General features: G+C 37.8%; 2 protein-coding genes across 7 annotated transcripts in view; both read right to left on the reverse strand.

Moving 5' to 3' along the window:
• Positions 1-12,848, reverse strand: part of LOC127858325 (uncharacterized) — a 154,778-nt gene that overhangs the window by 130,238 nt on the left and 11,692 nt on the right. For 3 of the 6 annotated variants that reach the window (XR_008038851.1, XR_008038850.1, XR_008038849.1), the window contains exons 2-4: positions 6,909-7,156; positions 5,142-5,250; positions 3,143-4,457 (exon numbers count right to left, since the gene is read on the reverse strand). The exons of 1 other annotated variant lie outside the window; for it this stretch is intronic. Coding sequence is in view for 2 of the 5 variants with exons in the window: in XM_052395375.1 (XP_052251335.1) it covers positions 5,142-5,250; positions 6,909-7,131 (332 nt within the window). In the remaining 3 variants the exon portion in view is untranslated. The remainder of the gene's footprint in view (positions 1-3,142; positions 4,458-5,141; positions 5,251-6,908; positions 7,157-12,848) is intronic. 2 more of the 6 variants (XM_052395375.1, XM_052395373.1) reach the window with 2 other exon arrangements.
• The window catches only part of LOC127858326 (uncharacterized), a 148,610-nt gene that overhangs the window by 128,367 nt on the left and 7,395 nt on the right, over positions 1-12,848 (reverse strand). The window lies entirely within an intron of this gene.

Here is a 12,848-nt window from a genome sequence, read left to right on the forward strand (position 1 = left end):
AAAAAGACTAAATTGTATGATCTTTTTAACAACGGGAACTAACTTCAATAATATACCAACAACATGAATATAAATTCAGACATATTTCACTTTCTTGCGGCTAAAAAACCGTCAACATATATCATACACTTGAAATAGTTACTGAATGTAGACAAGAAAATGAAAATTTAACGCATGGGTAGCATTGTGTGCTCACTTGAAAAGGTACAGTAAATGTGAAACTTGGAAAAAATGCACACAGTTTCATTCTAACAAATACATATAATGATATTTTGCATCGGAAAGAAAACTATATTGTTCTGTGTTGCGCTCAGGTTTGAGACGTCTTTTTGCGTCCTTAACGAGTAAGTAAATACTTAAATTTTGACCTGAGTATGGACTATCTGGAGTACCTAATTGTGACATATTTTCTGAACAGATTACATGACGATTGGTCTATGAATTTTACCTCCTCTAGAGTATTCATAAGGCAAATGTTGACGACGGCCGACGCACTACGGCCAACACACGACGAACAAAAGGTCATCGCAAAAGCTCGCATCAAAACAATTTTTGACGAATTGAGCGACACATGTATTGATGGTACACGTTCTCTACAGATGTTTCAGAAAACTGATAACCGCAATCCATCTACAATGTGAATTTAAATAAGTCAAACTGAGTCATTTATCAGGTATTGGCAAGTCCATGTACGCTTACATCTAGAAGTTTACCACATACAAAGCGATGTGGACATACGCGAACAGATGTTTCAAGTTTACCTTGACCGACAATGACGTTTGGGCGAGTAGTATAATCAATGAATAGTCGAGCTAAAATGGATAACTTAATCGTTCATCACAGAGTGTGCTGATATTACGTCAAGACAAGAGTTTGATTTCGAACCCGTTTAATCTCTGTTCAGACGTTCTTTTGTTGAGTATACCATTATGTATCAACCTGATAACCAGTGTGTTTTTGTATTCCAATAAGGCAAACTTCTTTCCTTCAAATATTACTTCAAAAGATGTGCGTATTGTACGTTTATGTAACTTATCTCCATATGTGTAACTTAGCGGTCAATTTTACAATTTCAAAAAAACGCTGTTCAAATACGCTAATACCAAGAGTTTGAATATTAAGACTGAAACATGACTTATTTTGCAATAAAAATACACATTATATAGTTAATTAGAATTTTACAAGTTTGCTTAAAATAAGGTACCCAATTATTCGTGACCTTCCTAGAGCTATATACACTATTTGTATACTTAAACTAGTTTAGTAAGCAATTTCTTGTGTGTGGTTCGTATACAGATGGTTCATATAAATGACAATTGGTTATTTTAAATGCCGTGGATCTAAATCGGCTTCTTGTCAAGGTTAGTGTTTATGCGAATTTTACATTTTCATATTGGGGGAAATAAGAGATTTACAACTTTTCTGAACGACCTCAAGCTCCACCCTTTTCACTTTCGTCGCCCAACCCCAATCAACCCTGATCCAATTCCCACTCCCCTCACACTCCCACTCCATCTTCCCTCCCAACCAACCCCCCACAACTCCCGCCCTACTCCAACTCCCTCCCAACCCAACACAGCCCCCACCCTCTACAATCCCAACCCCACACAACCCGACACACCACACTCCCTTTCCAACTCCACACAATCTTCATCCCACTCCACTCCCCTCCAAACCACACACAAACAACACTCCACTACCCTCCAAACCACACAAAAACATGGCTTTAATCCCACGCCTTCTCCCTCCACCTAAAACAATCCCAACCCCACTCCGACCCCATTCCCCTACCAACACCCCACAACCCCCATCCCACTCCCTTCCGTACCCCACACAACCTCCACCAGACTTCCACTCCCCTCACAGCCCCACACAAATATGATTCAAACCCCACTCCATCTCACCTCCTTACCAACCTCACACAATCCCAACCCCACTCCACCAACTGCCCTCTCAACCTCACACAACCCCAACATAATCCCACTACACTCCCAACACTGCACAATCCCCACACCAACTCACTTTCCAACATCACACAAACCCCACCCTACCCCACCTGCTCCCCTACTCTCCCACCTCTTACAACCCCTACCACATTTACACGCCGCTAAAAGCACCACACAACCACCACCCCAATCCCACCCCAATCGCTCAAAATCCCCACCCACTCCATCCCCACTCCCCTCCCAACCCTACACAACCTCCACCCACTCCGTTCCCAACCCTACATAACCCACGCCACACTCCGACCCCATTCCCCTCCCAACCTCACACAATCCCCGCCCACTCCTTTTTAAACCCCACACAACCCCCCTGACTTCCACTCCCCTCACAACCCCACACAAACCTGACTCCATTCCCACCCCATCTCCCCTTCTAACCAACCTCAACCCCACTCCACCCCACTCCACCCCCACTCCCCTCTCAACACAACACAGCCCCCACAGCAACTCACTTCTCAACAACACACAGCCCCCACCCCATTTCCACTCCCCTCCCATCACACCTTACACGAGTCCCTTCTTGACAGATCAAAACGAGAAATGTGAATAACATATGTTGTAAAATAGCATAATTTGCAAGTATTGAATGGAAATCAAATAACATGCTTTAAAAGCTGTATTACATTCAGCGAACTTACAATATAAGATTTAGAAAAAAACATTGGCATAAACAAATCATTATAACATTTCGCATCACTGCTTGGGCTTAGCACACTACTGTAACTTGTAGGCAACAACTGTACATTTTGTGAACCCTGACCTTTTCCTGCATATAGTCTTTACATGCATTTACAATCAATTAGCCTGGTCGTTTAAGCTTAAGTGTGTACCGTGGTGACATTAATAAATTTCATCGACGTTTTTGGGGTATAACGATTTCCGGTCAAATACAGCTTATAAACATGTAAATAGCTATCATGCCTGCTATGTTATTTCGCTTTGAAGGGAAAACGATAGCGTTCTTAAATTAATGATAGCATACAATATTATGTATATTCAAAGCAACACGTTACAAAGAAATAATGTGTTCTGACAGTGATTTGGTGGTCACTTTGTTAACAGGTCATATGTAGAAAAACAAAATGTAATACAATCACATGATAGAGAACATAAACTCATCACAGAAAGGAAGTACAGACATACAGTATAACACATCCAATAAAATAATAACAGTACTTCACAGACAATATACCAGTAAAAAAATGAATCTTACACAATCATACTTTTTTCATAACGGCAATTGTCGTTATAAAAACATTATTAATAAAGTTCGCCTTGAATCGGCTTACATACATATCTGTCGTTAAAAAAGGCAATTATTTATATTACGGTTGTTTAAATCACTAACGAATACTGTGCACTAACAAATATCACATATAACTCCAGAGTTATCTTCAGAATATATATATTTTATAAGCATTCGGTAGTAATTTATATATGGCAAGTGACCACTTTCCTTAACATTATAGGTTTATACACTGAACTATAATCATAACGCATCGTGGGCTACACAAAGTTTCAGGTATTGTCTTAAAGCCCATGTACTCCTTGTAACAAAATGTTTTATAATGTGTGGATGTGGTAATTCTAATGGTAGAAAACAAGATCTGTGATGTTATACTTGTGTAATAAATGTATTGCACGAGCAAAACGAGCTGGTTTTCAAGTGTATGGCTGCTCTTACGTTTGACAAGTCTGCATCCTTCTTATTGCTCATACAAGGTTTTTAATAAAAAATTAAAACACATATAAGATGTGAACAAATTGTCCTCCAAAAAGATTTGTCCTAAGAAAAATAACATGCACACAAAATTAACAATTTGCATGCTTCTACTTGAACGTGCAGCACCGGTAAATGCTTTAAATTTCAATGTTTAAAAAGGTTCTCAAACAACAATGCGCGAGATTCCAAGTTGAAATAAGAGCGGTTTTCTTAGAAATAGTAGCTAAACAGGGTTCCGCTAGAAGTTGCCAGAAGTGTTAATACAGCGCAAAATCACACGGAACAATCCTTAAAGCAAGGCTCACAGAATTTGAACGGTCTATGAAAAGCATTATTGTTTCAAAACTCTTTTAAAGCGAATACATCTAGAATTTCAGGATTAACAACATGAGCTTGTTTGGGAGCTGTCGGCAGAAAGATGTACAGAGCCGTTTTTCAGCACGATGTTTTTTCCATGCTTATACTGTTCACGTTTCACGAGCGAATCCACCGCCGTTTGAAAACACTTTTCCACGTCTGCTTTATCGTAGAGTTTAACTTCGTACGTGAGAGCGCCGTGCGCTTGGGCGAGCTCTGTAGGCCATTTGGTGATTGGTTCGACAACCACGAAGTCCTTTTGCATTTCCGGTAAGGGAACGTCCTCCAACAAAGCCGGCGCCCGGCTGTTTATTCCTACCAATATCTTGACCACACGTGTGTCCCTACCCAGGTATTTGTCAACGTCTGCTAGCCTGTTAAATACGCAATTAATATGAATTTAGGTAAAATAAATGCATGAATAAACTTGTTACTATTCGAAATGGACTTCTAAGGTTTTCCTCAACAGGCTCTAAACGCTTTTGTCGTTGAAGCAAAATGCCACCTAAAATAATTCAAAGCATGCTAGCATGTCATCAGTTCTAATAAAAATGAAATTCACGTTTACCAGGCAATTCATTTAAAACGATTTAGATTGCAAGAAATAGATTTAATATCCGGTATTTTTAACCCGAGGTGCGATGAAAACATTTGCTATGTTGTGCATCTGGTACAAATTATAGTACTGAAATTGATAAAACGCAGGGCTTAATACGCTACTGCATAAATTGTAACTTCTGTTGAATCATTTCTATTTGCTGTCATGATATTTCGTTTGTTAACGTTTTCGTGGATTCGTAAATTCGTGGATTTATGATTTTGGAAATAAATAACGAATGTGCGTCGGTCTTTTTACCGCTGTGTTTGTGTTAAATTCATGAAACGGTCAACCCACAAAATAAACAAAAATGTATGTCCCACAAATAACAATGTTAGTACAGAAAGTGTATCTATACGAATAGTAGTCGTTATTATTTGACCGATTTCAATGCAGTTTGTTTTCACTTCATACGATAAGATGTCCGCTAGAAACGATTTATGCATTTTAATGCTCTCACCATGTCTGAAGATTTGACAACGATTCTGGATTGTGGACGTTGTAACATATAAAGCAAACATGGGCATCTCTATAGTAGGACAACGTCAGACTGCGGTGTCGCTCTAAACCTGCAAGAAAGACTCGGGCCCGTATTCACCAACCGATTCTTAGACTTAAGAATAAAGAATAGACTTAGAACCAAGAAAAATGTGTTCAGTGTTTGAATATATACAGGCCTCCACTGGTGATTATGTCATTAACAAAATGTTCTGTATAAAGAATAATATAGATAGAGATGTTAACTGCAGAGTTCGACTCAAAATTAAAGAAATTCTTGAATATTCTAATTTGAAGAATTTTCTTTATTCTTAGACTTAAGTCTAAGAATTGTTTGGTGAATACGGGCCCAGATTAGTCATTTAGGCTCGGGTACTACTTAAATGTACCCCGGGTACTCTTAAGTATACTTAAATGTACACCGGGTACGTACAAATATACTGAAATGTACCCGGTAATTATCACGCTAAATTTGTCGTTGTCGGCTATTTTTTTGCAAATTAATCATGTTTATATTTTTGTCAATATTTGGTAAAGTGGACTCTATGTAAAGCGCGTTTTATGACATCGGATTTTGGGCGGAAATAAAACTCGGGTACAGCCTAAATTGGCCATGTCAACCTCCGCGAAGAGATTTGACTGGAACCAGCGTAGCTGGATCAAATCCCTGCCATCATAACCAATCACGTGATATTAGCCGAGCCACGTCCTACACTAATTTTTCCATTGCTATTCTTACTTGTTTATTTAGGTAATTTATTTTTGTTATGCACCTTAACTTATACAACAGTTTCAAAATTTTAAGAAAATTATACCATTTTTTATAATATCATACTATAACAAAAAGAAAAATCCGACCAAATCTGGTAGGAGTTGCTTGTGATGGCAGCGATTGTATGTGAGAGCATGGAACGACAACTCTGTGTGGAAATTGTGGTCGGGTACGTGCTAGCATATTTTCCGTACCGGGATATATTTAAGTATACTTTAGAGTCCCCGGGATACATTTAAGAAGTACCCGAGCCGACAATGACTAATCGAGCACAAGAAAGGCGTAAACTTTTAGCGGCTGTTCCCTTCTCTAACAATCCAGGTGATTTACTGCATGGGTACCGAAGTGTTAAACAGACTTTTGTCGAATGCACTTCAATAGTTGTATGACGTATTGAAATATTTAACTAATTGCTAATTACATTTGGTCATGCCGAAAAGAGTTTCAGTGCGTCTTTAAAAAAAATTATAAAATCATTGCAAAAATTATCAAATAACTTCGCAGAAATTTATTTAAGATATGTTATACATGTTTTCACTCAATTTAACATAGGATTATTGTATGCAACACTATCTTACATTAATGCGGAAAGGGAAGATTCTTTCTTTCCAAGTGAGTTCTATTGTGTTGCGAAATTTCTATAATGACCGACCCGATTCAAACCGGTCTCAGCAAATCCGACCCCATTCAGATCCGTGTCAGTCCAAAAACGGTCTTTTATAGACCGGTCCTCCGTCTCCGTTGAAACCGATCCAAATAAAACAGACTCTGCTAAACTGGCCTCAGCTTAAGATGCATCCAAAGATGGTACAAACGTCATGAAAAACTGACCCACTGATGTTCAAGGGACAAAATACTAGTATACAGCGAATGAAATGTATCCGTTCCCCTAACGTAAATTAGAATAAAACGCTCGAAGTTTTCAAAGGCATGCCAAACGATCAAAGTTAAACTTACCCATTGTATCATATACTTGCAACTTCACTCGGTCTCCTTCGGACGTCGTGAAAATCTTGTCGACGCATTGCAGATGCCGCTGCGAGATCGGACTGGTTCGCATCAGCGCGGGCTTGGGTAAGAAATCCTCTCCGAGCATGCGCCGTAGCAGTGCCGTTTTGCCCACGTGACAATCTCCGATGATGACGCATTTAAAGACGTAGTTGTATTCAGTGGTATTCATACCGCGTCATGAACATCGAGTTTATCTGAAACGAGAGCCGATAACAGCTGGCGTCTTAAGCTTCATTATGCGAGGAACCAGAGTCTATCCCAGCACTTCTACTTAATAAAGTTATACCAGATTCACACACAATTTGATATACTCTTGAATTATATCTGCATAATCAAAATATATAGTTTATAGTGAAATGATGTCAATATTCGTGCAATACAGATATTTTACAGACTCAACATGTAGATAAGGAAAAATGCACGTAGATCTATTTAAATGATAAATTAATTTCTAAAACTCAAGCTATATTCACGTTAACGTTGTTTTATTAAGGATAGCATAAACCAAGACTAAAACATATAACTTTTGAATATGATTTTTGTTGTTGAATTTGTTATCTTAAATGTATGGTGAATCACCATACATGCGTTTGCTGATGTGTTTACGGCGATGCGTAATAATCACGCGAGACAGTGTTGGACCCTAACAAATACTTTATATTGTTGTTGCCAATGCCATATCGGAATAGTTTTATTTAATTTGTTATATAAAAGGTAGTTTAAACATATAACAAGAAATTTGTAAAACATAATGTGGGCTTTGACAATTATTTAATCGGAACCTTGAACCAGCGATAGGCTGTAATAGAGAAGCGCCCTCATACACGTGGTGATCATTGACAGCTGTTTCAAAGAGATTTTAAGTTGGAGGTGTGTGCTGTATGATATTGATGATTTATAAATTAAAGTTGGTAAAATATGTTTAGAGCAGTATGCTTGTTAAAAAAAATTAACTCAGAGTTAAAAAGAAATAAGTTTTTAACCAGGTTTTCCGAAGGAAAAAACTGGTTATTAGATTGGCGAATGCGGGCGGGCTGGCTGGCTGGCTGGCTGGCGGGCTGGCTGGCTGGCTGGCGGGCTGGCGGAACAAGCTTGTCCGGGCCATAACTATGTCGTTCATTGTCAGATTTTAAAATCATTTGGCACATTTGTTCACCATCATTGGACGGTGTGTCGCGCGAAATAATTACGTCGATATCTCCAAGGTCAAGGTCACACTTTGAGTTCAAAGGTCAATAATGGCCATAAAATGGCACATGCCGAGAATATTTCTTTCAGCCTTATTTTTGGGGGGCATCCGTGCCCTGTGGACACATTTCTTGTTCTGTATGTTATTAAATAAAAATAAAAATTTCAGGTTATACACTAAAGACGTATTAAATATACACTATGGATAGAAGGAACAGAGAAAGAGAAAAAGAACGAAAGAGAAGAAGTCGACTACTACAGGTAAATTGTTTACTTAAGCTATAAGCATTATGTATTATTCTTTCTGTTGAATAATACATATAATAATTTACTTCTTAATCTATTTACCCTCTCATCTTGTTTATTTTATGTGCTGTTGATTGTATAAACAACACAACATTTTATCATAAAATTATTCAAAATATGAAGTAATTCAATTGCACACGCCTTCACTTTGAATTTGAATGTTACCAAAAATGTTCAATTAGTGAAGCACAACTCTTTTTTATACTTCCCTCTTTAATGGAGATACACATGGACTAGTTTTGCAGACTGCATACACTACACTTTGATCCCACATAAGCCTCCGGCTGTCACATACCAGTAGGCATAATGCATCTAGTTCATGTGAACAATTGATTTTGTAATGACACAGATATTTATTATGTCATTCTTTTTTAGGTGCAGCCTGCTTCATTCAAGCCTATTGATCTTAACTGGCAGATATACAAGGTGACTGAAATCAACCAAACTTATAATGCTGGATTAAACATTGTGCACAACCTACAGCAGACACAACAATCACCTATTGATGTTCCAGGAAAATGTGAAAAGATATTTGGTGATGGGAACTGCTTCTTTCGGTGTATATCATTCCTCCTGTGTGGTGATCAGAACTACTATGTTCAAATACGACAAGCACTGCTACTACATATGTGTACATTCTCAGATTTACTTAATTCTTTCCTTCCAACAAATATTGGAATGGCTGGATATATCAGACAGTCAAGGATGTCCTTTAATCAAGTATGGGCTACCGAAGAGGAAATAATGGCTATGGCACACCTATTGAAAACTGAAATATATACTTATGCCAAGCATGGCAGCCAACTGCAATGGTTGAAGCATTCACCAGTATTGATTGAACCATCATTGCAAGTTTTTGATAAATGTATATATTTGGATCATTCTTCAGGATGTCATTTTAATGTAGTTTTGACGGTTGGTCCAGTGAAAAGTATTGAGCAAGGTGCTAAAGAAAACAGTATGTTGTGGAGTGAACTGCTGAGACAAGCTTCTAGAACAGAATACCAACTGTTAAATACAAATATAAAACTTAGGAGAACTGATAGCATTGCTAAAGAGAAAGAGAATCAGCAAAGAAATATGACAAGGAAAGAGTTGTTAACTGACAGTGTAGTTCGGGAGAAAGAGAATCTGAAAAGAAACATGAGAAGGAAAAAGTGGAGAACTGACAGTAAAGTTAAGAAGAAAGAGAATCGGCAAAGAAACATGACAAGGAAAGAGTTGTTAACTGACAGTGTAGTTCGGGAGAAAGAGAATCTGAAAAGAAACATGAGAAGGAAAAAGTGGAGAACTGACAGTATAGTTAAGGAGAAAGAGAGTCGGCAAAGAAACATGACAAGGAAAAAGTTGTTAACTGACAGTGTAGTTAAGGAGAAAGATAATCTGAAAAGAAACATGAGAAGGAAAAAGTTGTTAACTGACAGTGTAGTTAAGGAGAAAGAGAATCTGAAAAGAAACATGAGAAGGAAAAAGTTGTTAACTGACAGTGTAGTTAAGGAGAAAGAGAATCTGAAAAGAAACATGAGAAGGAAAAAGTTGTTAACTGACAGTGTAGTTCGGGAGAAAGAGAATCTGAAAAGAAACATGAGAAGGAAAAAGTGGAGAACTGACAGTATAGTTAAGGAGAAAGAGAGTCGGCAAAGAAACATGACAAGGAAAAAGTTGTTAACTGACAGTATAGTTAAGGAGAAAGAGAATCTGAAAAGAAACATGAGAAGGAAAAAGTTGTTAACTGACAGTGTAGTTAAGGAAAAAGAGAATCTGAAAAGAAACATGAGAAGGAAAAAGTTGATAACTGACAGTGTAGTTAAGGAGAAAGAGAATCTGAAAAGGAACATGAGAAGGAAAAAGTTGTTAACTGACAGTGTAGTTAAGGAGAAAGAGAATCTGAAAAGAAACACGAGAAGGAAAAAGTTGTTAACTGACAGTGTAGTTAAGGAGAAAGAGAATCTGAAAAGAAACATGAGAAGGAAAAAGTGGAGAACTGACAGTATAGTTAAGGAGAAAGAGAATCAAAAGGGAAATAGTACTAGAAAAAATTTAAGATGTGATCACAGATATAGGCAAATTGAAAACAAGCATAGGCAAAAGAGACACTCAAGAACAGTCACACTTGAAAAGCAGGTTCATCTTTATAATGATCTGCTTCAAAGAGGAGACACATTTGTTTGCACTAGCTGCCAACAAACATTCTACCAGCACAGTATCTACACAGTAGGTCGTACAAATCTTATCAATAAAGGTATATCACCACAGTTCTTGGATACTGTGCTCACAGATTATAAAAGCATGTTGGAACAAGAATGGATTTGTAAAACCTGTTACAGATACATCTCCTGCAGTAAGGTACCGCCAATGTCAGTTGCCAATGGTTTCGCAATGCCATTCTTACCTGAACACTTATCTGTGCTACATCCTACAGAGACAGAGGAACGGTGTACAGCTCTAAGGATACCATTCATGCAGTTAAAGCAATTAGGTGTCGGCAAACAACTTGGAATCTATGGCAATACAGTAAATGTCCCAATTAACCCATCAAGTGTTGTAAATGTTCTGCCTAGAAGATTTGAGGACACAGAAACTATTCACCTACACTTTAAAAGAAGACTGCAATTCAAAACGTCTTTATTACATGAAACAGTTAGACCAAAAGTTATCTATGACATAACTAAATATCTTGTAGACAACAGTGATTTGTATAAAGAAGAAGGCATTTCATTAGATAGTGAATGGTTTAAATCTAGTACGCAGCATTCTGACATAAACTTTGTCTCTTCTGAGAATTTAGAAAATATTAACAATCAAGACAGAAAAAACGATACCGAAACAGATAGTGAATGCTTTGAAAATAGTCTGCAGCATTCTGACATAAACTTTGTCTCTTCTGAGAATTTAGAAAATATTAACAGTCAAGAAAGAAAAAACGATACCGAAACAGACAATGACAAAGATACATGGAATGAGCTAACCGAACAAGAACAGACTGGAGCAGGCAACAAAGATACGATGTTACAGAATATAGATTTCACAGATGATGGTCTCCATGCCCTTCATATAGCACCAGGAGAGAAAAATCATCCAATTAGTCTGTTTATGGACCCATACTCTGAAGAAAAGTCTTTTCCTGTTATCTTTGCTGGCAAAAAGAGGACTGAGATTGATGATCGTTTTGCTCCAGTAACATACAGTACTATTTGTAAAGCAGAACTAAGAAATGTGGATTGTAGGTTTGCCAACTCAGTTCCAAACATCTTCTTCAAGTTGAAGAAACTACAGGCGCTTCAGGTGAAGGACATGGCCACCACTCGAATCAGAAACTCAAAGAATGTGTCTTTCACAGCTGGAGAGCTAAAACCATTAGCAAATGTACAAAACATTGATGACGGTTTCAGATTCCTGAAGAATTTACGATCATCACCACCATACTATCAAACCAAGCAGAAGGAGTTGTTTGCAATGATCAACCAGTTGGGATTACCAACATTTTTTGCAACATTTTCTGCTGCTGAGACCAAATGGACAGATTTACTGCAGTTACTGTGTAACAAATCTGGAAAAAAAGATAATGCCACAAACCTAAACTGGATGGAAAGATGCGAGTTGATCCGGAAAAACCCCACTGCTTGTGCCAGACATTTTCACTATAGGTCACAACTGTTCCTTAACAATATACTGAGGAGTGATATATCATCCATTGGTAAGTTACAAGACTACTATATCCGTGTAGAATTTCAACAAAGAGGATCACCCAACCTTCACTGCTTATTCTGGATTCAGGATGCCCCAGTATATGGACATGAAGATGACAAGAAAGTCATAGAATTCATAGACTCACACATCAGTACCAGTTCGGATGTTGATGAAGAGAGAAAGCAGTTTGTACAGTTGCAAGTGCACAGACATTCTAAATCCTGTAAAAAAAAGGTAAAGAAATATGCCGGTTTGGTTTTCCTCTTCCTCCAATGAAAGAGACTCTAATCTGGGAACCATATGACACACAAACTGACAAGAAAGAGCAAAAAGTACACAAACAAAATTATGAAAAAGTCTTGAAAGTGATAAGCAGCTCACCTAAAGATGAAGATACAGATTTTGACCAATTTCTGGAAAAATGTGGACTTACTTATGATCAGTACATCAATTCACTTAGATCGTCTCTGAAGAAAAAACAGATCCTCCTAAAGAGAGCAGTAAAAGACACCAGGATAAATGCACATAACTTTCATATTCTGAGGATATGGCAAGCCAATACAGACCTCCAGTATGTGTTGGACCCTTGGGCTGTATGTGTGTATATAGCAAGCTATATGATGAAATCACAGAGAGGGATGAGTGTACTCCTTCAAACAGCTGCTGAAGAGGCAAAAAGGGGCAATGTGAAACTCCGAGACA

The sequence above is a fragment of the Dreissena polymorpha genome, chromosome 14 (assembly GCF_020536995.1).
Source record: "Dreissena polymorpha isolate Duluth1 chromosome 14, UMN_Dpol_1.0, whole genome shotgun sequence".
Taxonomy (NCBI): Eukaryota; Metazoa; Mollusca; class Bivalvia; order Myida; family Dreissenidae; genus Dreissena; species Dreissena polymorpha.